At 48.5% G+C, this 27,280-nt stretch overlaps 1 protein-coding gene across 2 annotated transcripts; it reads right to left on the bottom strand.

Moving 5' to 3' along the window:
* Positions 1-757: 757 nt before the first annotated feature.
* STYXL2 (serine/threonine/tyrosine interacting like 2) lies at positions 758-24,192 on the bottom strand. 2 transcript variants are annotated; one of them, XM_037906650.2, is made up of 6 exons: positions 23,621-24,192; positions 22,182-22,310; positions 15,779-15,873; positions 14,720-14,951; positions 12,627-12,844; positions 758-4,501 (listed from the first exon to the last, which is right to left on the bottom strand). In XM_037906650.2, exons 2-6 carry the CDS (start codon positions 22,289-22,291, stop codon positions 1,686-1,688), a joined length of 3,471 nt encoding a protein of 1,156 aa, XP_037762578.1. In that variant the 5' UTR covers positions 22,292-22,310; positions 23,621-24,192; the 3' UTR covers positions 758-1,685. The 2 variants fall into 2 exon arrangements, with proteins under 2 accessions (XP_037762578.1, XP_037762586.1); XM_037906658.2 differs by having other exon boundaries at positions 22,182-22,307; positions 23,621-24,029.
* Between the last annotated feature and the right edge of the window lie 3,088 nt (positions 24,193-27,280).

The raw sequence follows: 27,280 nt of genomic DNA, 5'->3' as shown, positions 1-27,280 counted from the left end.
ATTACAACTGCCATCTCTTGAAAATAATTGTGAAATTACCACAGAGTTATCATTCAACAGAAACAAGATTTTCTCTTTGGGCTGTAGTCTTTGCATGTTGTATTTCAGCATATATTAGTCACCCATTTGTTTCTTACCAGAGATTGGTAAGAGTACCACCCTTTTATTTAAGGCAATAATGCTGAAAAATAATAAAAGACACAATCGGACTACAGACATAACAGACAGGCACCAGCTGAACTGCATACATGCATGAGTCAAACTGAACTCAAGACCTACCCTTCAAAACAGACCTCTACCTTTTGAACGAGATCAGAATATCTATTATTAAGACTACTAAGCAGTCAATAGTATTAAGTATTTTTCCCTCTTGTAGACCTCAAGCAACTAGTAGGAGACATAATCACATTGGGCTGGGTCTAATTCCATCCAGCTGTGGGCAGTGGTATTACACAGACAGATCCATTAGTGTATTAAACTTCTAACAAGGAGGATGCATTCTTAGAACATAAGAATATAAGAGCAGCCATACTGGGTCAGACCAAAGGTCCAACTAGCCCAGTATCCTGTCTTCCGACAGTGGCCAATGCCAGATGCCCCAGAGGGAATGACCAGAACAGGTAATCATCAAGTGATCCATCCCCATCACCCATTCCCAGCTTCTGGCAAACAGAGGCTAGGGACACCATCCTTGTCCATTCTGGCTAATAGCCACTGATGGACATATCCTCCATGAACTTATCTAGTTCTTTTCCTGTTACTATATAGGTTATGTTAGCTCTACTATATACATGTCAAGATCCACCACCCTGAATATAATCATTTTCAAAAGGGTCAGACACTGTCAAGTAGTAATTTCAGAGTTTGGCCTTATGCTATATACAGTATGGGACTATTCTTGAGTTTCAAAGTCGCTTTCCTCCCTGTAGTCTCAACCAATTGACAGCAAATAATTAAGAAACCCTAAAATATAAATCCCCACAATAGCTACATTTAATGATATTTTGTCCTGCTGCAGCTACTCAGTGGAGCAAACCGTTAATATATGATATTATGAACATGATATTCATGACACTGATGAAGTACATATAAAAAAGCCAATTGGCTTGGCTTAATAAGAAAAGGAGTACTGTACTAAAAAAAACCCCTCAAATTTTCCACATCAAAAAAGCAATGCTGATAAGAGATGAAACCACACTGTCAAGCATCTAGAGAAGGTTGTTAGTTCCCTATCCCCCCATTTAAATCAAAACAAAGCTAGAAATAATGCTAGTGACTCTTTAATGACTCCAGAAAAGTGAAATAATCGAAACAAGACCTGACCAAACTCTTGACTTGTGGGTGCTGTCCCAGGGGGCAGAATAGCTTAACCTGCTATTGTTACTAAAATATTCTCCAGCTACAAGTGTCTCCTAAAGATTTATTCACACCTATGCTAACCATTTAGCACAAGCTTCTTCTTTTTGACAAACCACAAACACTTTAAGTGATTAACCTTCTTCCTCCAAGTCTGTTGATTAAGGTGAAGAAAGCTTCTGCAGGACATCAGCAGTGCCCTGGAAATCATGAAAGATGATCTGAAATATAATGATGAGTGATTCAGGTGAGACATCTGTGTCTGGGACGCCTGCTGAGGCTGGGACCCCACTTCAGTCCTGATGGTGCCTTAACAATCTTGTCCTCAGTCATTCCTCTCTTCTTCGCCGGAGTTTTGCCTTAGTTTCTTCTTGCCGGCTTCTCCAGGCAGCTATAATGGCATCATCATCCATTTCTTCTTCCTTGTGGGTGCTTCGTCTGTACTGTGAGAATTGCCTTGATGCAAACCTCTCTTCTCTTTCTTCCACCTTCTCTTCTCTGTCTCCGTCCTCTTCAGACTTTGAAAAACTCTGAATGAACTTTCTCTTTGCTCCAAATTCTGACATGTTGGAACTAGACTCCTCTTCAGATTTTTCCAAGTGACGGGATCTGACTCGACTCTGCGTTGATGGTCCTGGGGATTCAGAATCATAGGATGGCTCTGGGCTTTCTTCCCTAGAACTTGTCTCTCTGACCTTTGTTCGTGTGAACTTGTACATTTCCTTGTCCTCTTTCGCAGAGGTAGAGGAAAATCTTGATGTGGTTCTCAGTGAATCACCTTTACACTGATAAGAAGAAGAACTATCCACCTCTTCACTTTGGGATCTGGAGAAGCTATACTTGCATGCTTCAGAGTCCACCTCTCTGAGAGTGGATGATCTATTGTATTTCTCTCTAGCCTTTTCAGCATGGTCATGATATGATGTCTTTCCTTCTGCTTTCAGGCCACTCAGCCACTTATTAACATTGGTGTCCACCTCTGAATTCCTGGCACCAGAATTTGCAAACTGACCGGAGAAAGCAGAAGCTGTATCAGTTCTGTCAAGATCTGTTTGGAAGGGGTACCGAATGCCACCTATTGTGTTCTCTGTGTTGTCTTCGACTTTCTCTTCTTCATCTTCTCCCTGGGCCTTCTTCTTCTTAAATAAAGTGCTGCGCTTGTTGTCTCTGACAAGCTTCTCAATTTGATAATCTGACATTTTTTCTCTCATCTCCATTTGCATCTCCTTCTCCTTCCGGCTGAGTTTTTTCAGGTCAATGTCATCTGCAAAGAGGCTGTACAGTGGCTTGCTTGTTTGAGTCCCCCTCATGCTTGAGCTAGACCCTCCTGTCCTCACGCTCATTGAGGCATTGGAAGACAGAATGGACTGGGTGTCAGTACCATTCATGTCCCTCTGGTGGAGCAGAGAGCTAGCTACAGACAAGCCACTCTGTGCACTGAGAAGGGAGGCCTTGTCATCGTCGAGGCATCTGCCAAAGTCACCTGACTTCATGCTGGAGGCCAATGTGGAGGGCGGGTGGGACAACATCATTATCTCATTTTGTTTCTGAGCAATGGTTTCACTAACCACACTGGCAATCCAGTTCTGAATGCTGGCCATGGATATTGCATCACCCTGGCCAACTGGGATGTTGGGCAGAGGTATAGCTGGCATTTGGGGTTGCATAGCCCCAGCACTGCTTCTGTTCTGAGGTAAAGATGACTGGTTGCTCTGTATGCTCAGTGAAGAAGCTGAATCCTCAGCACCGCTTATGGAAGGTGCTGAGGACCAAAGAGATGACAGCGGGATGCTCCCACTCATTGCGCTCTCTGTCTCCAAGCTGCACAGGGACTGGCTTTCTTCCAGGATCTTTTTTGAATGTTCAAGTAACTCCATTCTCCTCTGCTTCCTTTTGGCTGAAGCAGAATCTTCGCACTTGGCAAGCTCCACAATATCATCCTTGTTCTCATTGCCCACCCTCTTCTGGTGTTTTATTTTCCAGGCCTGGTAAGCTGTCAGGTTGACATCAGATAGATCCTTCTCTTCTTCTGCTGTCTCCTCGCCTGGCTGGCTGCCATCTTCCATCTTGGGGGACACAGAGGATTCTAAATCCTTCTTGTGAAAGCCAAACTGGATTCTCTTGATCTTCCACCTTTCAAGAGGGGTCAGCTTGTCTTTGTTCTTTTTGCAGAAGTTATGAAAGGAGCTGGTGTCCGAGATAACACTCTCCACATCCACATCTCTTCCCTTTCTTCCTGGTTCTGGTTCTGGTTCTGGACTATCATCACCACTTTTATTCCTGGAACGGTATCTCTGAGCAGCTTCCTTCTCAATCTCCAGCAGCCTCTGGTTCCACATATCCCAGGTGCTTTCCGTAGACATAGAGTCTGTGCGGCCCCTCCTCAGCCTGTTGATGCTGCTGGCTTCCAGTTGTTGCTTCAGGATTCGGATGTCAAGGCTACTCACACTCTCCAAGTCACCCAGTTCACTTGAAGGATACGGCTTTTCTCCCATGTTGGAGACTCCATCCTCCTCCCTGGGTAGCCAATAACCTTCCTTTTCATATTTTGCATTTCGACTCTGCCACTCTTGAATCATCTGTTCCACATTCTCTTCAGATTCCTCTCCTCCCTGATCCGGAAGTTTTGGAGGCGTGCTTTCCACATCCTGATTTGGTGGTTCCCTTGTTGGCAGGCCTTGCTTCTGCCTCCATTCCTCATACAGCTGTTCCTCCTCCTCCTCACTGATCAGAGTGGGCTGTTTGGAAACCAAGCTAACTTTTCCCATGGATGAAGAACTCATGACACTTCCCAGAATGCTGTTGGTATCCTCTTCCTCTACCGTGATGGAGTGCACTTTGGCTCCCATGACACTCCCAGAGACCTCCACTCCAGACAGCAGGGAATGGGTCCGTGCTTCGATGACAGAATTCTGGCTGGCTGTGTCATCATCATCCCCAGTGTCTTCCTGCTCTCGTTCCTCCAGCAGCTTCTCATTGAGCTCCCTGAGCTGTTTCAGGAATCCGTCATTGGGATAAATGGCACGCTTCTTCCTTATAGTCATCAGGGCCTCTAAGATGGTCATGTGGTGGAAGATCATCAGGTAAGCAGCCACCAGCACAGCCGAGCGACTGATTCCCATTTCACTGCTTACCAGGATTTTACCTACAGGTATGAAATATAAAAGTGTCAGATGCTTTCAATAACCTACAAGGTTTAAACTGCAATGCATCCCATAGGACCTGCTCCAAAATCCATTGATGTCAATGGATTTCTTGATTTCACTGGGGTATAGATCAGACCAATGTTAAGTATTTTTTTCTTTGTTTTATTTTTTGATTTACCTAATTAAAATTTGAGACAATCAAAATAATACCAAGTAACATGTGTACACGTGCTATGAGCTATGGATGGGCACATTTTAAAATAAGCTAACTACAGAAATTGTATTAATAGTTTGTACTTATATAGTGCATTTAATCAAAGAATCTCAAAGCATTTTACAAACATTAGTGAGTCAAGCCTTACAATACTCTTGACTTGCTGTGTGACCTTGTCTAAGTTACTTATCTGCTCCGTGCCTCAGTCTCCCCAGGTATAAAATGGGAATATTAATACTAAGCTCAAGAAAGCCATTGGAAGGACAAATTAATTCATTAGTTAATGTCTGTAAAGCACTTTGAGAGCCTTAGATAAATATTAAATTATTAATTGTATTTTTGCCAGGGCTCAGATCTGCCACGTTGGGGTGCACTTAAATCTAGATTGCTATAGGTCAGAACTGATGAGCATGCAGAGTTATATTGGGTCTTAGAACTGGAATAGCCAGGTGGCAGACTGATATAGCTGAGCCTGCAATCTGATAAACTGACACAGCTGCTCCACTGCCTTATAATACCACCAAAGACATGTTATAATCAAGGCACTGTATATTCCATGTTCCATAGCTTTTGCCACAGAACCAGGGCCGGCTCCAGGCACCAGTGAAGGAAGCCGGTGCCTGGGGCAACCAATAGAAAGGGGCGGCATGTCCGGGTCTTCGGCTGCGGGCCCTGCAGTCCCTCTCTTCCTCTTTCGCAACACTTCGGTGGCAGCTCAACCAGGCTTGTTTTTTTTTTTCTCCTTCGCCACTTGGGGCAGCAAAAAAGCTGGAGCCAGCCCTGCACAGAACCTACCTGTTGCTGAAAAATTGTGCTTCAGAATGGAAGATTTCTTTCTTTTTAAATGACTTTTCTAACTCTTTACAGTTACCAAAAAAATTTAAAAAATAAAAAGAGAGAACCAAATCAAAAACCCTTCCAAACAGGACATGAGCATAACTGATGCACTGGCATCTGCCTGAATCCACAGATAACCTGGAACAATACGTCTCAGATGTTTGAACTTCTCCCATTTATCCCATGTATATCAATGTGCTGTTCACTCTGAAACCCAGCAAAGCAAATCTAAAGTGTCAGCTATTTCACTATTGATATTTTACCAGAAACATTCAACTTCCCCAACTACCTCACACTGCCTCTCACAAATTCCTATGTGCCAGAAGCCCCAGCTGCCTCCTATTAGCTAACCAGCTTTTCCTATTGAGACCTTGTGCAATGTAGTTACGTTGTCAACATAAAAATTAGCAGCACATTCAAAATGTAAGGGCAGAATAAAATTAAGTGAATTTAGTATGAAAATAAATAACACAAGGGATACTGAAGACTGACTGTAGTATTCATTTTCATATTTAATTCAGTTAAGATCTCTATTTTTAATTTTAGCTGATATTGCTACAGAATATACCAGAGTTCCATAGAAATAACCAGGCCATGGGATGTGTATAAAATTTAGGTCCAACAGAGCATGCAGGACTTTGGCTATAACCACTGTGACGGGACAAGGCCAGATGGCTATAGAAAAGTAGTGGGAGATAGATATATTAGCTCCAGGCTAAACAAATCCCTGGTACCAGGATAAGTGAAATGGAAGCTGCTCCAGGTCAATTAAGACACCTGGAGCCAATTAAGAACTTTCCAGAAGGCAGGGAGAATGCTAGGTTGATTGGGAGACCTGAAGCCAATCAGGGGCTGGCTGAAACTAGTTAAAAGCCTCCCAGTTAGTCAGGTGGGTGTGGAGGAAGTTGCGCTGTTGGAGAGGCTGAGTAGTACACACCATATCAGGCACAAGGAAGGAGGCCCTGAGGTAAGGGTGAAGTGGAGCTTGAGGAAGTGAGGGCTGCTGTGGGGGAAGTAGCCCAGGGAATTGTACTTGTCATGTTTGTAAAAGGTCAGCTACCATAGCTGATACTATTAGGGTCCCTGGGCTGGAGCCCGGAGTAGAGGGTGGGCCCGGGCTCCCCCCGCACCTTTGCCCCCCTGATTAATCACTGAGACTGGGAGACAACAGAGACTGTGCAAGGAAGGATAACTTCTCCTCACCTCCCTCGCTGGCTTATGATGAAAATGGCTCAGTAGACTGTGACCCTTGTCTCTAGAGAGAAAAGGGCTATGTGGAGGATCACGGTGAGCCTCTGAGGCTAGCGAAATCCGCCAGGAAACGCGGGACCCACGGAGGCAAGGACAGAGCTTTGTCACAACTGGTGTCAGGAGTGGGATTTCATTCACAGCTTGGCGGAAGAAAGAGATTTAAAAAAAAAAGTGCACTGTGGTTTTGGATTTTTTTTTTGGTTTGTTTGCTTTGTACAACAATGGAGGAGGTGGTCAGAGCTCTGGTATAAGCCATGGCAGCCCAGCAGGAGTCCAACCGGGTTCAAGCAATGGCACAACAGGAGTCTATGTGGCTACAGCAGGAAGCCAATCAATTATTGATGAGCCAGGTGACCCAAGATCGTGCCCTCTTTAGAGAGGTGGAGGACCAGCTGAAGATCCTCACCACCCAGGCCCGGGGGTCTGATGGGACGCGAACCCTGAGGGCCACTGATTGTCTTCCAAAGATGACATCAGGAGATGACGTAGAGGCATATCTCCTCTCATTTGAAAGGACTGCTCAGCGTGAGGTGTGGTCCCAGGAGCAGCGGGCCAGCATTCTCACCCCTTTTTTGTGTGGAGAGGCCCAGCAGGCCTACTTTGACTTGCCTGCCACGGATGCCACTGACTATACCCGTCTGAAGGCAGAGATCCTAGCACGATCAGGGGTAATGGCAGTGGTAAGGGCCCAGAGGTTCCATGAGTGGAAATACCAGGAGAACAACCCCCCGAGGTCCCAGCTATTCGACCCCATACACCTTGCGCGGCAGTGGTTACAGCCCGAGGTGTGCAGGCCAGAGGAGATTTTGGAGACCCTGGTCATAGACCATCACATGCGGGGACTGCCGCCAGATCTCCGCAAATGGGTAGGCCAGAACGATCCATCTGTGTACGATGAGATGATCACACGGGTAGAAATACGGATGACAGCCAGGGAACTGACCCAACTACCCAACGAAGGCACCTTTCGAAGCAAGCACCCGAGCCCAACCCTGGAAGGTTGGGCAGCCAAACCCCCGGGGAGTCCTAGGTGGAAGAAGGTGGGGGGGGCCCAAAAACCAGCGGGACCCCAGAAGGAAGGGATTGGCTTGAGTGGGGGGAACCCCGGGACTAAACCCCCTAGCCCCTGGGATAGGGGAGTGATTAAAAGCAATTATAGATGTTATGCCTGTGGGGAGTGGGGACACATAGCAGCACAGTGTCCCAGCACCGAGGAGCCTATGCAATGTAACTTGGGGGATTGGGAGGTCCCATGCTCCCTTATCCACCTCGCGGGGGTCGCATTAGCCCCGCATAATTACACCAGGCCAGTGAGGATAAATGGAGCAGAGACTACAGCGCTTGTGGACTCTGGGAGTGCTATCACACTCATATCGGGTAAGCTGGTAAAAAGTAGTCAGCTGCTACAAGCCAAACGCATAGCAGTGACGTGTGTGCATGGGGCCGTGAGCCATTACCCCACCATCCCAGTGGAGACAGATTTTCAGGGAAACCCTACTGAGGTGACTGAGGGAGTAGTTCCTAAACTCCCATATCCTGTAGTTATTGGGAGGGACTATCCAGGGTTGATAATTTACTCCCCCGGGAGAGGCTGGAGGGAGGTGGGGACCGTGACCCGGCAGACAAAAAAAGAGAGGAAGGCCGCGAAGGCCTTGGGCACCAGGATCCTGACCCAGGGCCAGAAGACCTCCCTAGTAGGCAGATGGACGCGAGCAGCCAACAGAGAAACTTCCACCACAGAAGGTGAGCCAGAGGCTGCCCCCAGACATGATGGCAGCGAGCCGTTGGAAGAAGCAGCAGCCGGCCCCTGGGAACTTGGGCAGGTTAGTCCCGGGAGAGAGACTTTTGGGCGGGACCAGGCGGAGGACCCCAGATATGATAACGCCAGAAAAGAGGTGGCCGAGATCGATGGGATACCCGTGGATGGGAAGGTCCGGGGTCCCAGACCTTACTTTATAGTGAAGAAAGATCTCCTGTACTGCGTGGTGCAGATGCAGGAGCAAGAGATACAACAACTTCCGGTGCCACGAAAACATCAAAAAACCATATTGAGTCTCGCTCACAGTCACCTGTTGGGAGGACACCTAGGGGTAGAGAAAACCCAGGCATGGATCCTGCGGAGGTTCTTCTGGCCAGGAGTACATGAAGATGTCCGGCGATACTGCACCTCTTGTCCAGAGTGTCAGTTACATAGCCCTCGCCCGCACTTGCGGGCTCCTTTGATACCTCTTCCAATAATAGAGGTTCCTTTCGAACGGATAGCCATGGATCTGGTAGGGCCCCTAGAGAAGATAGCTCGTGGCCACCAACATGTGCTTGTTGTACTCGACTATGCAACCCGGTACCCAGAAGCTGTTCCCCTGCGCAACACAGTTTCCGAGACAATAGCTAAGGAGCTAGTACAGATCTTTGCCCGGGTTGGGCTACCCAAGGAGATATTGACTGATCAAGGGACACCTTTCATGTCCAAGTTGATGAAAGATCTCTGTTCGTTGCTCCATGTACAAGCCCTGCGGACCTCTGTATACCACCGGCAAAGAGATGGCCTTGTCGAAAGGTTCAATAGGACCCTCAAGGCCATGATGAGGAAAGTGGTGAGCCGGGATGGGAAAGATTGGGATACCCTATTGCCTTACCTCATGTTCGCCATCCAGGAGGTTCCGCAAGCCTCCACGGGTTTCCCTCCATTCAAACTACTATATGGGCACCACCCTCGGGGCATATTGGATATAGCCAGAGAAGCCTGGGAAGAGGAGCCAAATCCCGGAAGGAACATAGTTGAGCATTTACTGCAGATGAGAGATCGGATAGCCCGAGTTACGCCCATTGTACGGGAACACTTGGAGAGAGCACAGGAGACCCAACGAACCCATTATAACCACCAAGCGAAGCTTTGACAGTTCCAACCAGGGGATCGGGTGATGGTACTGGTACCCACAGCAGAAAGTAAACTGTTGGCCCAGAAGGCAGGGACCCTACGAAATAATCGAAGCCGTGGGAGAGGTGAACTATAAGGTGCGGCAGCCAGGCCGCGGAAATCGGAGCAAATTTACCACATCAATCTTCTAAAACCTTGGCACGATCGAGAGGCATGCTTAGTCATGCAGGAGACCCTTCCCCAGGAGGATAACTTACACGAGCAAGTGAGGATATCATCCGACTTGACGCCGATCCAAAAGATCGAGGCAGCCGACATGATTAATCGCAACGAGATGTGTTCTCTACAAAACCAGGGCGGACGACTGAGACCTATCACCATATCCGCACGATCCCCGGAGCCAAGGTAACATTGAGACCCTACCGAATCCCAGCAGCCAAAAGAGAAGAAATCAAGGCCGAAGTAAAGAAAATGTTAGAATTAGGGGTTATTGAAGAATCTTACAGTCAGTGGTCCAGTCCAATTGTTCTAGTGCCTAAACCTGATGGTACCATGAGATTCTGTAATGACTTTCGCCGACTGAATGAAATATCCCAGTTTGATGCATACCCCATACCACGCATCGACGAACTGGTTGACCGACTGGGTAGTGCCCGATTCTTGACTACACTGGATCTGACAAAAGGGTACTGGCAGATTCCTCTGACCAAAGAAGCTAAAGAAAAGACAGCATTCTCCACCCCGGATGGGCTATTCCAGTACACCGTCCTCCCTTTTGGGCTACATGGGGCCCCAGCCACATTCCAGCGCCTCATGGATAAGCTGCTGCGTCCCCATACTAGTTATGCAGCTGCATACCTAGATGATGTCATCATCCATACGCCAGACTGGGGAACCCACTTGGAGAAAGTTGAGGCAGTACTGCGCACCTTAAGGCGGGCTGGCCTCACTGCTAATCCCGCTAAATGAGCCATAGGGCTAGCAGAGGCTAGGTACCTGGGATATATTGTGGGAAGGGGCATAGTGAAGCCCCAAACGAATAAGCTAGAGGCAATTCAAAACTGGCCCCGGCCGACCCGAAAGAAGAAGGTCCGTGCATTCCTAGGCGTGGTAGGCTACTACCAACATTTTATTCCCCACTTCGCCACTAGGGCAAGTCCCCTAACGGACCTGGTGAAGGCCCGAGGTCCAGACATGGTAAAGTGGACCGACGCAGCAGAGGGGGCATTTACAGACCTTCGGACGGCCCTCTGTAATGACCCCGTACTCACAGCCCCGGACTTTAACAGGGAATTTATTTTACAAACAGACGCTTCCGAGGTGGGGTTGGGGGCAGTTCTGTCGCAAATGGTGGGAGAAGAGGAATGCCCGATCCTCTAACTAAGCAGAAAGCTTCTCCCAAGAGAACAGAAATACGCAGTAGTCGAGAGAGAATGCCTTGCTGTCAAATGGGCTATGGAGACACTGCATTATTATCTCTTAGGCTGGCGATTTACTCTTGTGATGGACCATGCACCCCTCCAGTGGATGCAGCGGAATAAGGAAAAGAATGCAAGGGTCACCAGGTAGTTCTTATCCATCCAACCATTCCAGTTCCGCATACGGCACAGAGCTGGATGCCACCATGGCAACACTGATGGTCTGTCACGAGCATACTGCCTGGCATCCCAAGTTGCCCAACTCTATGGTGTTGAGCAGAGGGGGGGGAGATATGTGACGGGGCAAGGCCAGATGGCTATAGAAAAGTAGTGGGAGATAGATATATTAGCTCCAGGCTAAACAAATCCCTGGTACCAGGATAAGTGAAATGGAAGCTGCTCCAGGTCAATTAAGACACCTGGGGCCAATTAAGAACTTTCCAGAAGGCAGGGAGAATGCTAGGTTGATTGGGACACCTGAAGCCAATCAGGGGCTGGCTGAAACTAGTTAAAAGCCTCCCAGTTAGTCAGGTGGGTGTGGGAGGAAGTTGCGCTGTTGGAGAGGCTGAGTAGTACACACCATATCAGGCACAAGGAAGGAGGCCCTGAGGTAAGGGTGAAGTGGAGCTTGAGGAAGTGAGGGCTGCTGTGTGGGGGAAGTAGCCCAGGGAATTGTACATGTCATGTTTCTAAAAGGTCAGCTACCATAGCTGATATTAGGGTCCCTGGGCTGGAGCCGGAGTAGAGGGTGGGCCGGCTCCCCCCCCACTTTGCCCCTGATTAATCACTGAGACTGGGAGACAACAGAGACTGTGCAAGGAAGGATAACTTCTCCTCACCTCCCTCACTGGCTTATGATGAAAATGGCTCAGTAGACTGTGACCCTTGTCTCTAGAGAGAGAAGGGTTACGTGGAGGGTCACAGTGAGCCTCTGAGGCTAGCAAAATCCGCCAGGAAACGCGGGACCCACGGAGGCAAGGACAGAGCTTTGTCACACCACCTAGAAACGCATTACCCGTTTTGTCTTTCAGTAGCACAGTGACCCCTACTGTTCTGTAGTAGATAATCTAGCAAAGGTGAGGACTCAGTGTACAGGACATAGCAGCAGATAGCCTTGACCAATAGCTGGATATTATTGCAATAGTAGCACTTGATAGGCTCGAAAAAGCATATTCATGAGCTTCAGGGCTCAGGCAGGAGACCAGCAGATTCAGTTGCAGGGCTTGCAGCAGGGGATCTCTGGGGTGCAGAACTACATCAGCTATGTCTCTTCCTATCCCTGATCCACCCCTTCCATCTCCAGTCCATTCTTGACATACCCCCACCTTGGAATGCCCACTGTGTATAGGCCTTCTGTGGAGGCAGTGCAGAACTAGGCCTGGGGTATTCACCAGGAACCCTTTAATCTGCCGTACACAATGGAGCCAAAGGGAAAATAGAAATCTGCTCCAAAATGTTCTCTTTGATGCCTCCTGCATCACTGGATTTCCAAGTGTCCAGGAACTATCCCAATCTCCTTATCTTACCTCTGTATGTCAGCAGTGCTTCATCAAGGAACTCAGCAGCCTGGTGAAAGTGTTTGGAAATGTCCATCTCCGGGAAATCATCCACCTCAATGCCCAAGTACTGGATATTCAAACCATTGTAGAAATCTGGCCCTGTGTACACGCCGGTTCCATGAGCTGCATTTAGGATATGAGAGATCCCAAGCCTCTTCAGACGGCCTTTGTTCACTGCAACACTCCTCCAAAGAAGAGAAAGCAATATTAGAAGTTGGTTCCTGTTCTGAGGCTGGAGAGAGCCAGTCCATTGTCCAGGGGGCCAGCAGAGGTGGTGTTAGAAGGGGAAATGTCAGTAAGAGGGTAACCATAGCTTGATTAAAATGGAAAAACAACAGAACGAACACAATGGGGAATGGAGAGTGGCAAGCCAAGCTGAATATAACTCTTTGCCAGCCCAGTGAATGCTGTGGAAGGATATTTATAAAGGTCCTGTGCAATCTGAGGGGTTAGACAAGGAACAGGTTTTTGGCTCAGGAATGTGTACCAGAGCCCTGAACAATCTAAGGGCAAGAAAAGGTGTATGATATTGAAAGACAAGATCTTTAACATGTATGATTTGTGCACTCAGATTGACCTAGAAGCAGCAGCTTAGATAGATTCCCATGCCGGGACTTTCCCTTCATCCTTAAACTCAGGGACAGACTGGAAAAAACATTATGTGAGGATACTCTCCAAAGCTCCTGCCACAACTTAATGTCCACGCACTCAGGACTCCACCACCCAATCATGACTCCAAAATGAGATTACACTCTCAGTAGACTGTGCAAATGCTCATCATATGATAGTGCCTCTCCTTTCTTGGAAGCTTTGATTAGTAATATAATAATTAACAATATTCACATGTAAGTTGCCATAGTTAGTCTTCAAAGCTGACTCCCATTGAGATACATGAGAGAGTTCACATCTCTTAGATCTATTGTTTCAGGCTCTCTGCAGACTCAGGCAGACAGCAGGGGATTACTTAGACTCTTTTCACATTTTGAAGCTTCCTTTGCAATCATAAGAGCCAGAGACTCTTAAATAAAACCTGAGATTCTGGAGCACAAATCAGTGGCTGCCAGGGAGAAGTTCTTAGTCACCAACTTGGTGCAACCCTTCCCAACCTGATCTCTGCTTAAAGGAATATTCTATCTGTTGGGCTGTCTCTGCTTCATAGACACTGATACGGACACCCAAGTTTACCCTTTCCACTCAACAATCTGACTGCTCTGTCTCTCAAATGGCTGATGCAGACTTCAGAACTGTGAGTAGCAACACAGGCTGTCAAGGTCTGTGAATGGTGAAAGTGAGATGGGAGCAGGAGATAGGGCCAACTCAGCATCTTAGAGTAGGGTTTCTATCCCATTTAGGTGAACAGAAGACAAGCTGAAATGCAGATATGTCCAGCCCAAGAGACTGAGGTGTCTGTAGACACAGTAACCTCCCTCCCTCTACTCTAAGATTAGCCAGAGGAGTAGCACTCTCTCAATGGTCTTCTAGCAGTTTATATTCAGTACTTACTTGAGAGATGCTCAAAGAGAAGCAACGTGCTGCAGGACACATTACTGGTGATTCGTTAGATAGCATTCTTCCCTCTCAGTGCTGAACCAATGCCCCAGCACAGTGCTAGGGAGCACTAGGCTGCTGAAGGTGCTGTCTTTTGGAAGAGCCATAAAACAGAGACCCTGGCCACTTGCCTTCAATACATTGCCTGGCATTCCCCCCCTCTTTTTTAAAGGAATAGGCGTTCCTGTGTCTGGGCCAAATTCCAACTGCAGTAATTTCATTTTGCTTACAGTTTCCTAGGTGCTTTTAATTGGATATGGTATCCTTCCCTTCCTTTCCTAAACTGTTCTGAAGTGTCAGTATGCATGGTGAAAAAGCTGTGATTTTTCACAGAAGTGGTTGCTTTTCAGTGCAGTGTAATCTTTGTACACAAAGACTGTAAAATGTCTTTGGATCTCTGGGGATGAAAGGCATTACATGTAATATATATTATGCTGAGGTGACTTTAGTGACTCCATCAAACCCTTCACTAGAAATTTTGTGCGATCTCAAGGACAAAAGTTCCTACTCACTTTTCTGCTATAAAGACGTTGGGCCAGACTTCATCCACAGGATCCCAGGGGGACTCCAGCCTGTCCTTCATGAGTGCCCTCTGCAAGTCCATCACACACGGTGTGTTGAACAAGCTGGTGTCATCAATCTTTTCTTTAACTCGGTTGTACAGGTCCTCCACCAGCAGCTGCTCTGCAGACTCCAACATCCCTGGACAAACTGAATCCACTTTGACCTCCTTTGTCTTCAGCTCTGGAATGAGCTGACTGTCACTCAAAGCATGTGAAGAATTCACTATTCTTTCTCCCTGGAACAATCCTGGGGGCTTCTTAACTTTGTTCAACAGTTTCCACCCACCCAGTCTGAAATGTGTGCATGTGTGTGCTCAGGCAGTAGCCTCAAGACAGTTAATAGGGGACTGAGCACAGTAACCTTTCCTTTCATCCCTTGTTGATCTAGATTGGCTAAGGTTACAAGTGAAAAGGAGTCTGGGGCAGTCTCATTCTAATCCCAAGCATATGGGGAAGGGAGCTTGCCCAGTGGTTAGAGCCAGGAGCAGCAGAAGCTCCCTAACAGTGGGGGTGGAGACCAGTGCCCAAACCAGGGCCTCACCCCTGCTTCTCCTCCAGGCCCCACTCCTGCACTGCCCCTTCTCCCCGAGACCCTGCCCCCTGCTCACTCCTCTCTGCCACTTCTCCACCATTGCTTGCCCTTATGGCCAGTAAAAAGTGGGAGGGCATAGTCCTCCCACTTTTAAAAGTGAGGGGACCATGGCCCCCTACCCCTCCACCATCGTTCCAGTGCCCCTGGTTAGAGCAGGCAGCTATGAATCAGGACTCCTTCACTGTGTTCTATGACTCTGCCATTGACTCACTGTGTGACTTTATGGCAAGTCTCCAAACATGTCTGTGTAATGGTATGTAAAATGAAGATAACCCCTCTACCTCATGCCGGGGGTGGGAAGGGGGTTATGAGGCTTCATGAAAGTTTGTTTGGAACTTTAAAATCCCCAGATGAAAGAGGCTAACCAAGTGCAACCAAAGTCTTTCTTACTTACCCTGCCCCTTTGATCCGCTTACCTTCATTGATTATCTGTTTAGCAGCTACTGCAGACGACAGGTGGATAGGCTCCATGAAGATGCTTTCTGTGTCTGTGTCTGATATCACTGAATACCTGCCAGTCAATTACATTGGTATTAGACAAACACTTCCTCATCTGCTCTGCACCTCTGGTATTGCTTCCCTTCTCAACCATTTCAGAGGGGAGCAGCAGGGAGGGCAGACAGAGGACCTTATGAGGGATGGAGGGAAAGATTCTCCCCCCTGGAGAGTGTGACAAGTGTCCTCTGCACACTGCCTTTGGAAGAGATCTCTGGCATCCAAAGGATGTCTGCAAGAGGTGGTGGAGGGTCCTGTGGGAGAGGATTTGGAGGTCGGAATGAGGGGCTATGTGGCAGCAAGTGGGTGAGAGTGAGGCCTGCAATGAGGATCTGTAGTCAGTGGAAAGAGATTCCAGAAGAACAGACCTGGAGAGGGAGTTCCTGCAAAGGAGGACTGCAGGTAGTGGGTGGGGTGGGATTGTTAGATGGGTTATTCATGTGAAGGAGAATTCAAGGGTACATCCACACAGCTAGCTTTCTTGCTTGAAAATCACTTCTTGTTTATCATTAGTTATAGTAGAAGGAGGCGCTAGGGATTGGCTCTATAGACTAAAGACGACCCCACTATCATAGCTTCTGAGCCCAGGCTCCAACCCGAATGTTTACACAGCTATTTTAGCGTAGTGGCACAAGCCCCATGAGCCAGAGTCTATAGACTTGGGCTCCGAGACTCACTGCTGCAGGCTCTTGCTCTATAGATGTATTACTTCTGGGGGATTTTTCACCATTGTGTGTATGCATAATTCATGTGCCATGCATATTTTTATTTTTTTCAGCAGCGAATAGCTTCTGCCAGAAAGTTGCTGGAGTTCTGCCTTTTGCCCACCAGAGAACACTGTGGCGCTAAAACAGAGCAGCTGCTCCTGGCTAGCCCCAGCTATGATAGGGAAGAGAAAGAGCCTGCAGTGTCTTCTTCACAGTGCCTGTTGGGCCAGGTCAGGAGACAGACAGCATGGGGCACATGGGGTTGCTGGGGGGTCACAAACAGGGGCAGGGGCTGAATGGGAGTGGAAGCACAGGGCCACAGGGGGAGTAGGATGCAAGGTCACATGGGGGAAGGAGGGTGGTTGAATGGGGGCACAGAGACACATAGGGACAGGAGGGAAGGGGTGCAGGGACACATGGGGAGGGGGCTGGCTGAGGGGGGACAAGGAGAATGGGTGTCTGAGTGGGGGTGGAGGGACACATGTGTACAGGGGGTGAAAGGACACAGGGGGACAGGGGCAGATGTGCCTGACTGAATGGGAGAAGCTAGGGGTCAGTCAGGGTCTGCATGGGGGAAGTTCCCTAACAATCCTTCTCTGACGCCCAAAAAACCTGTTCCATACTTTTCCCATCCATACCCAACAATCTTCCAAGTTCACACCCATGCTCCTTCCCAGCAATAATTTCCCTCTTCCTTAGCTCCTCCATTACCCCTAGCTCTCTGCACTGCTTTTGAGGGGTTCGGAAAATATGGTTCTGTACTGTAGTTTAAATGAATTGTTACTCGAGAGTTCTCTATTGATATGCCTAGTAAGGAATCTATTTGTCAGAAAACATTTCCTGAATCTTTTTTGTTGTCTATATTGTTAGACATATTTGCTGACAGGTATTTTGAAATAAATTACCAAAATAACTAAAATTGATGTGATTATATTGTGTTATTTTGACAAATAAAATATGCAGAATTTTACAGAATTTTAAAATATTGTGAGCAGATTTTTTAATTTTTTTGTACAGAATTCTCCCAGGAGTAATGTATCCTGAGTGGCTTGGACATCCACTGCTAGATCGATGGAGCTATCTGGGGGTAGAAAGAGAGTTATAAACATCCATTTTATTCCATATAAGTTCTTGTACCTCCCTCATCACTAATATCTGCGTGCCATTCCAGACCTGTCTACTCCAAGTCTGCTGCTCTGCTTTTATATGAAGGGTGGCTTCTGACTAGAGTTTGGTGAACAATTCAGAACAAATTATGCTGCAGTTTTGGCCCTTTTTCTGTTAACAAATTGTCTGCAAACACTATTTGACTTTTACAGATGTGTTTGTTCTTCCAGATTATTTGATTTAAGTGATCATATGGCAGCCTGTGGATCTCTTGCAAACTACTCACCATAGTGATTGCATCATAATTTGACATTCACTGTGTGTTTGGTCGATCAAGTCACATGGTATTGTTTCTGTTTTCTGGCTGGAGAATTACCAACCCCACCAACAGCTTTCATGATGGCTGCTTGTACATTCAGGACCAGATTTTTCAAAGCTAATTAGACACCTAGTGGGATTTTCAAAAGCACCTAGGTATCTAACACCCATTGAAATCAATGTGTTTTAGGCACCCAGTTGCTTTTGGAAATCTCACGAGGCACCTAAATACCTTTAAAAATCTGCCCTCAATTGAATACACATTTATATGAGTATATGTGACCCATTCTCTGCCTCTGAACATTTTTGCAAACAAAAATGTGCTCCTTTGATTGCCAATGGAAAATGAATTAAAGGGTTCGTTAATATAATCGTAGTGGTGCTATGAACTATGTGAAATAAGTTTGGGGTCTCGATTCCCTTCCCAGGGGAGAGGCAGCCACATAAAAAAGCCTCCATTGAAACTGCTGCTAACTGGGCTTCTTGTTGACAGTCTCAACAGAGGTGTCAAGGACAGAACAGGTCATATATACTGAGCTTCCCTCTCATCCTTGGAGGAGGTCCCTCTGGGTTACTTCCACAGGGGCTAGTATAGAGGAAGCTTATTCTACTGCTGCCGGTGCTGTAGTTGCTCAACGGATAAATAGAGGGCATCAAGCTCCAGAGCTGTGAATCCTTCACCTTTCACCAGGAATAGATTTATATACAAAGAATATATTAAAGAAAGACATGCTGAGTTCACCGTGAACAAGTAAAGGATAAAACCCCAGGGAAGCTTGTCCCCTGTGCCCCACTCTGGTCCTCAGGGCCCAGCATGGCATTGGGGTTAGACAGCTGACTGTGGAGACACACACACTCTCTCTCTCTCTCTAACTTGAATTTGTGGCTGTTTCCTCTTCCTCCATTAGAAGGCCTGGACGTCTCAGGCTTTTGCACACACCAGCCTGGCTGCCAGCTGCATGGATTAAATTGGTTCCCATAACAACTGGCCATGGGAGGATAGGTAGACAGCATCATTCCAAACCCAGGAGCAGCTGGGGAGACTGGGGCAGGCAGAAAGGACTGTGCAGTGTGATGGGTTGGTGCAGAAAGAGTTGGAGAGTTCAGACCGCAGCTGATACAATTAGATGGAGGCGGGAGGTGGTGGAGGGCAGGGACCACAACTGCACCAAATTTTTACAGTGGGAAAGTGTATTACCCTTCCTCTCCCCTCTGTCAAGACTGTCTGAACAGATTTTGCACATGCTTGGTCCCCAAATTCTCCTCCAGGTTGACACTGAGCATGTGGCGTCTCAGCCCAAACCAGTATTTGTGGACAGAATCTTGATGAGCAACTACGGACAGGGAATTTAGCTCCTGTTTGCTACGTAGAGCAGTGGGGAACAAAAGTGGGTGGGAAACCCCACAACATCTGCAGAAGAGGGATTTGCAGGAGGCTCCACAAATCTAAGTGTGATTCTGGGAGTAGGGAGGGAGAAGAGCAGGGTAGTAGCCACTGCATGTAGCATGCTCCCCACTGCTTTCCTCAGCTTTTGCTGAGGAAATAAATCCATGTGCGTGGTGGAATGTCCAGGCCTGCAGTCTGTTTGAAAGGGAGGAATGGGCCATGGCTGTTGGAGCCACAGACAACAGTATCATCTCCAAAGGGAGCCGTGCTGCTAGGGAGAGGGGCACCCAGAGACCCATGCTGAGGGGATGGCTCTACATTATAGACCAGACTCTGAACAGATTTCCCAGTGGATAGCCAAGAAGATTAAATTCCCGTCACCTCTTGGAATGGTTCCTTACAATTAGGGCTGGGGAGGAATCATTTGGTGTTACTAACCATATCCCCTTCTCCCTCTATGCTGACCCAAACTCCTCCTGCTGCTGCTGGACAAGTTGAGTCTTTAATGTTCCAAGTTAACCTGCATGGTGCCTGGGGCACAAGTTGAATCCCCTGGTTTGTCCTGGGCTGGGGTTAGCTTGGACAAAAAAAAGTGGTGATACTGTGAAGTTCCACTCACTGCCAAAACACCACCCACTGCTGAAACATCTTGTAATGGGGTTGGCACCCGCCTCTTGTGAGTGCCCCCCTCGTAGGGTGCATGTGCTTGCAGTCTCTCAGTTTATGGTGCTGTAACAGAGTGTTACCTGCCTCTCGCGAGTGCCCCCTTGATCAAGTGCATGCCTGCAACCACTCAGTTTGTGGAACACGGTAGCACAAGCACCCTCTCCTTGGATAATGGTTTCTTAGGCAGGTCTTCAGTGACTCAGCCCTCTGGACAAGTCACACACTCTGTCTGTAGGTGGAAGAGAACAAACCCCTTCTGGGGTATACAGTCTTTACCTTCTCCCGGCCCTGGTATGGGGACATACCCTCAGGGCTTCCTCCCTGGAGACACTGTCTTCTTGCAGCCCTCCCTGGGCTCAGACCTTTCTCAATCCCAGCAGCCAGCCAGGAACTCCTTCTCAGCTCTGCTGGTCCCTGCCTGCACTGAGTTGTCTGTGGTCCTGCTGCTCTTTCATCCAGCCATGAACTCTGTCCTCTCTCTGCCGCCAGCTCCAGGCAAACTGACTGACAAACTCTATCTCTGCTGCTCCTTTTTATATAGCCCTCCTGGCTCCTGATTGGCCACTCCTGCAGCCCCTTTGATTATCTTCTTTCCCTACAGCCAACTCTAGGCCACTTCTCCTCTCTGGGATGGGGTATGGCAGGACCCTGAGGCCTCCAACAGGGAGCTGCTGGGCCTAGTCCACCCCGTCACACATCTCAACAAAACCAAACCATAAAGTGACTGCACTGGAGTCCCTCACAGGGGTGTGCTGGTACCTCAAGTGCTGGGATGAGCACACCTTTTGTGTGAGTACTGCTTCTAGTGCTGGCTTCAAGGGGGAGTTATGATGGTCCTGAGCTACTGCCAGTAGGCCGCAGGAGTTTCTGTGCTGCTGCCACCACTTGAACAGCTCCTTGGACATCCTCCTCCTGAGAACCCCCGTCCTGTTCCTCCAACTACTGCCCTTCCCCTGACTGGCCAGTCTTTCTCTCTCTCTCTCCCCCCCCCCCCACAACATGTGGTCTTGGTGCCATTAGATGGGACAGAACACCACAACCAGGAGGTGTGGGGGTTACAGGTGCACCAGCGGTTTACAAGCCCTGATCCTGGGAGGGCAGCTTGTAGCCGTTTGAATGGAAGTGTCTCTGCAACTTTAACTGTGGTATTTGGTACTGATGGCAGAAAAGGTAATAGGTGAGGGAGGTGGTTCTGTTCAGTCTGAATGGCTGATCAGGTGAGGAGGAGGAGTAGAAAGACGTGGTGATTAGGCGATATTCCTACATGATTATATTGCACGTGAGCCCAGAAAATTGCACGGGTCATTTTTTTAATGAATACAGTAAATGAAGCAAACATTCTAGCTGTTGTTGGTAGCATACCTCACGGTTAAGGCTGTTAATGGAAACTGCGTAGTCCCCATTTGCATACAACCACAATCCCCAAAATATCTCCTTTTTGACAGAATCTTTCTATTGCTCCCTACTTCCTGCCCCAAGTGCAATTTGAAAGTTTCTGGGAAATCCTGTCAGGCATTTTGCATTAGGAAGCAGGCACTTTAAAAAAAAAAAAAAAAAGAAAATCTCCTCACACGTATTTTGACTAAAAGACATCACAAAACTGGCAGAAGCCCAACTTTTGCTGCCCTGTAAGTGGCATCCTCCTGCCTTGTTCCCAGCCCTCCTGTTAGAGATAGGCCTGAACCAAAACCCAAAATCCAAATAGCCTCAATCTCTGGGGGGGGTTAAAATCCACACATGGGGTTTGCCAATCCAAAAAATGGGATGAATCAAAAGCCTGGGTCCCAACATACCTGGATTTTGAAAGTCAATCTGAATTTTGTAAATTAACAGGAGGAGGGAGAGAATAAGGAGCGGGAAAGCAATAATGCTTCCTCCTAATGCGTGTGTGTGTGTGTGTGTGTGTGATCTAAGATGAATGAATGGGATAAATAACTCATGAGCTCCATCCCCACAGCATCTCCCCCCGCCACGGGCTATGCTGGTATTCTAAATCCTTCCCTCTTAGAGGAAAGGGAAGCCTGAGGCTATGTTCTTGATCTGAGTAGGATGGGTATGTGTGGGGTAGGGGAGGAAGGGGAAGCAATTTGTTACATGCAGTCAGGAAGCCGTGGCAGCCCCTGTGGCAAATACACTCACTGGCTGGGGGAGGGGCTGCGGAGGTAGCGGGCCTGCACTGCCTTCACGTCTGGCCTATCCTCTTCGTCTGGTACCACCTGCTCGCTGTCTGAGTCCTTGCCGCTTGCCATGGCCAGCTCTGAGGATCTGCTGGAGGTGGGGAGATGGCAGGGAGAGGGAAATAAGAATACAACAAGCATAAGCGCTGCATTTGGGAAAACCCCTTTAGGCGAGGCATTGGCTCCTACCTGTCCAAATTTTCCCAGGTTCATCCTTTTGTGAGGTAGCTGTCCCAGGAAATCTGTAGGAGTGCTCTGCACCCACTTCCAGCTGTGTAGTTTTTTGGACTCAGGATCATCCTGGATGTCCTGCTTTTTTGTACCTCAGAGCTGGCAACCCTAGGCTGGGCAAGCCGGAGGCAGGGCATTCCCCATGCCCTGCACTGTGGTGGTAACACAATGATTTTGCATTGCAGACCATTATTACAGAAGTGGCATGAACACCTTCCTGGCTGGCAGGGGCTGGGAACTGTGCAGAGAAGGAGCAAAGAGGTATGGGAGCCAGGAAGGAGGAAGGGCCTTGGGTGGCTGTGCAGAAACTCTATCTCCTTCCACACAGCTCAGCCCTGTTAATAGACACTAGAACAGAGGTACCTGAACTGTGGGGCGTGCCCCCCCAGGGGGGTGTGGAGGAATGTTTGGGGGTGGGGCACGGCTGGGGCCTGGTCCATGCCCCACAGAGGGGCAGGGAGGGAGCACCATCCAGCTCCTCTCCTGGCCCCGGCCCTGGCTGCCGGCCCCATGCCCAGTGCCCTGGCTGCTGGCCTTGGCCCCCCCGCTGAGGCTCTGCTCCCGCCCCCAGCTGTGGCCCCAGGCTTAGCCTCCTTATCCCTCACCACGTTTTCCCTCCCCCCTCCACCCCCCCGAGCCATGGCCCTGGCTCTGGGGGGTGGGGGGTGAGGTAAAAAGTTTGAAGGCCACTGCACTAGAAGGAGCCTCATCCAGCTAACTATGGGGGGCTGGACATGGAGACTGAAGAAAATTAGGGTGGGGAATATGAGGCCTACCCTCCTCATAACCAAACACTACAAAGGATCAAGGCCAAACCCTTGATTCTGACCAACTTTTAACCCCAGGACTCATCCTCAGGAGGCCTTTGCCATGAACCCATGACACCAACCTCTGCCAGCGTGCAGTGGAGTGTGTGTGTCGGGGGGGGGGGGGTGATATTATTTGGTTGGGAACCTGGAGAAGCAGCAGCCAGTTCCTCAAGCCTCACAGAGTGACTTCTGGCTCTCGCTCAGGGAGTGTCTGTCCCATCCCAGCCCCAAGGGCTCAGATATCCCTTGGCAGCTGGTCTCAGATATCAGTGCAGCCATGTCCCATAAACAAGGGCTGACGTTGCTGCCGCTCATGGAGTCGGTGAGATGGGAAGCAAAGACGTGAGGAAATGGCACTTACCGTCCGTGTCTGGAGCTCTCCTAACAGCAGAATGGTCACTCCCTGTCTTAGGCTTAGCAAGGGAGCCCAGTGGATGGAGCAGGAAAGTTGGCAGGGGACACAGCTAAAGCAAGAGATCAGCCACCCTGCCTCTCTCTCTGCGACTTCTTCTCTAAGGGGCAGGACAACTGTCAGCACCAAACCTTTAGCAGCTTTCTAAATATAGGGTCTGCCCCACACTGGCTGCTGGGACACATGGGAAAGGAATTCAGTGCCTCATAGACAGCAGTTCGTCAAACTTTTAACTCTTCCCATGCTGGGGCCTGAAACTCCTGATATTTTCTTGCTTGGATTTTCCTCTCACAGAAGAGGCCCAGAGAACAGCCAAAACTCCACGGGCAGGGAGCCCCCAGACAACTGGGGCCCCACCAGGGGCAGTCTGAAATGCTGGTGCACTCCCTAGTGCCTTGCTGCAGTGCAGTGTATGATCAGCTGTTCATGCTGACTGGGAACTCTGTGGTATCAGCATGGCCCCCTCTCCATTAGGGCTCAGATGGGGGTAAATGGCAGCTTCCCTTCTCCTTTTGCTTAACAAGAAAACCTCCATATCCAATCCCTTCATGAGTTCTCACAATATATTTTTGGTGGCCTCAGAGTGTGGCCACCAACTCTTGCTGGTGGTCGCTCTGAGAATTTTTCCTAAAATACTTAATTAACTTTAGGAAAAACAAATAAATATGCACATATATAATCCGGATCATTGTAATTTATGTATGTAGGGTTTTTTTGCAGACTCAATAATAAAAATAATGTACAGCTGTCTCTATTCCTTATTGGACCTAAGCAGAATAGAAACAAAAATAAGGTGCTTTGCGTGTTTTGATTTTTTTTTTAGATTGTCAGTTATTAGGTCTGCTCCTGTGAAAAATGTTATTTGTATATTTATTAATATCACTTTTCACAGCAGACTTACTCAGCCCTGGCATGCTGGGGGACAAATTAAGCCCTGGATGAGGAGGAGGGTAAGGAGGCAGGGGGGCTAGGGGTAATGGGGGGCTGGAGCAGGCAGTGGGGGTTGAGGTGATGGTGCGGGGTGAGTCCAGGGATGGAGCCCAAAACCCTGCAGCTGGAGGACAGAGCCCACGGCCACATGGCCAGAGCCTGCTGCCCACCACCCCAGGGCAGAAGCCTGAAGCCTGAGCCCCACCGCACCTGGGAAGGTGGGGAACTCACACTGGTTGCCTGCTCCTACAGTGTTCGCTCCAGAGTGGGGTAGGGACCAACCCCGACAGGCAGCCCCAGGGGACGAGCCGCTGCTTTGCTGCCCCCATCCCCCCTCAATCACAGCCCAGGAGGCTGTGGCCGCAAGAAAAGCCCCTGGTGGCCGCATGTGGCCACATTTGAGAAACACTGCCTAGAAGCACATAAACCAGCTCTGGCCCCAATGGAACCTCTACATCCCCAGGTAGTAGGTTGATTTGCAACTAAATACAGCCTTTACACTAAATTTGGTACTTTTTTCTGGCTAACCAGAAAATGGATGACACTCTATTTATACAAATGTATTTAAGCAATTATAGAGCTCAACATATGTTGCATAATGCACAAAGCCTTGGAAACAAGCAGGGAGAACTGGAGGTCCTGGTGATGTCAAGGAACTATGACGTGATTGGAATAACAGAGACTTGGTGGGATAACTCACATGACTGGAGTACAGTCATGGATGGTTATAAACTGTTCAGGAAGGACAGGCAGGGCAGAAAAGGTCGGGGAGTAGCACTGTATGTAAGGGAGCAGTATGACTGCTCAGAGCTCCGGTACGAAACTGTGGAAAAACCTGAGTGTCTCTGGATTAAGTTTAGAAGTGTGTGCAACAAGAGTGATGTAGTGGTGGGAGTCTGCTATAGACCACCGGACCAGGGGGATGAGGTGGATGAGGCTTTCTTCCGGCAACTCACGGAAGCTACTGGATCGCATGCCCTGATTCTCATGGGTGACTTTAATTTCCCTGATATCTGCTGGGAGAGCAATACAGCGGTGCATAGACAATCCAGGAAGTTTTTGGAAAGCGTAGGGGACAATTTCCTGGTGCAAGTGCTAGGGGAGCCAACTAGGGGGGGCGCTTTTCTTGACCTGCTGCTCACAAACCGGGTAGAATTAGTGGGGGAAGCAAAAGTGGATGGGAATCTGGGAGGCAGTGACCATGAGTTGGTTGAGTTCAGGATCCTGACGCAGGGAAGAAAGGTAAGCAGCAGGATACGGACCCTGGACTTCAGGAAAGCAGACTTCGACTCCCTCAGGGAACAGATGGCCAGGATCCCCTGGGGGACTAACATGAAGGGGAAGGGAGTCCAGGAGAGCTGGCTGTATTTCAAGGAATCCCTGTTGAGGTTACAGGGACAAACCATCCCGATGAGTCGAAAGAATAGTAAATATGGCAGGCGACCAGCTTGGCTTAATGGTGAAATCCTAGCGGATCTTAAACATAAAAAGAAGCTTACAAGAAGTGGAAGGTTGGACATATGACCAGGGAAGAGTATAAAAATATTGCTTGGGCATGTAGGAAAGATATCAGGAGGGCCAAATCGCACCTGGAGCTGCAGCTAGCAAGAGATGTCAAGAGTAACAAGAAGGGTTTCTTCAGGTATGTTGGCAACAAGAAGAAAGCCAAGGAAAGTGTGGGCCGCTTACTGAATGAGGGAGGCAACCTAGTGACAGAGGATGTGGAAAAAGCTAATGTACTCAATGCTTTTTTTGCCTCTGTTTTCACTAACAAGGTCAGCTCCCAGACTGCTGCGCTGGGCATCACAAAATGGGGAAGAGATGGCCAGCCCTCTGTGGAGATAGAGGTGGTTAGGGACTATTTAGAAAAGCTGGACGTGCACAAGTCCATGGGGCCGGACGAGTTGCATCCGAGAGTGCTGAAGGAATTGGCGGCTGTGATTGCAGAGCCCTTGGCCATTATCTTTGAAAACTCGTGGCGAACGGGGGAAGTCCCGGATGACTGGAAAAAGGCTAATGTAGTGCCAATCTTTAAAAAAGGGAAGAAGGAGGATCCTGGGAACTACAGGCCAGTCAGCCTCACCTCAGTCCCTGGAAAAATCATGGAGCAGGTCCTCAAAGAATCAATCCTGAAGCACTTACATGAGAGGAAAGTGATCAGGAACAGTCAGCATGGATTCACCAAGGGAAGGTCATGCCTGACTAATCTAATCGCCTTTTATGATGAGATTACTGGTTCTGTGGATGAAGGGAAAGCAGTGGATGTATTGTTTCTTGACTTTAGCAAAGCTTTTGACACGGTCTCCCACAGTATTCTTGTCAGCAAGTTAAGGAAGTATGGGCTGGATGAATGCACTATAAGGTGGGTAGAAAGCTGGCTGCATTGTCGGGCTCAACGGGTAGTGATCAATGGCTCCATGTCTAGTTGGCAGCCGGTGTCAAGTGGAGTGCCCCAGGGGTCGGTCCTGGGGCCGGTTTTGTTCAATATCTTCATAAATGATCTGGAGGATGGTGTTGATTGCACTCTCAGCAAATTTGCGGATGATACTAAACTGGGAGGAGTGGTAGATACGCTGGAGGGGAGGGATAGGATACAGAAGGACCTAGACAAATTGGAGGATTGGGCCAAAAGAAATCTGATGAGGTTCAATAAGGATAAGTGCAGGGTCCTGCACTTAG

The sequence above is a fragment of the Chelonia mydas genome, chromosome 1, assembly GCF_015237465.2.
Source record: "Chelonia mydas isolate rCheMyd1 chromosome 1, rCheMyd1.pri.v2, whole genome shotgun sequence".
NCBI classification, from domain to species: Eukaryota; Metazoa; Chordata; order Testudines; family Cheloniidae; genus Chelonia; species Chelonia mydas.
The sequence above is the reverse complement of the archived record's forward strand: the minus strand, read 5'-3'. Positions and strand labels throughout refer to the sequence as shown.

What these genes read in the sequence shown, in the direction of transcription:
- STYXL2 (XM_037906650.2), bottom strand. Translation starts at nt 22,291, where the DNA reads ATGGCAAGCGGCAAGGACTCAGACAGCGAGCAGGTGGTACCAGACGAA. An exon ending in CGCAGCCCCTCCCCCAGCCA is followed by an intron (nt 15,874 to 22,181) that starts GTGAGTGTATTT and finishes ATTGACTGGCAG; the next exon opens with GTATTCAGTGATATCAGACA. An exon ending in AGCACTGCTGACATACAGAG is followed by an intron (nt 4,502 to 12,626) that starts GTAAGATAAGGA and finishes TCATACCTGTAG; the next exon opens with GTAAAATCCTGGTAAGCAGT.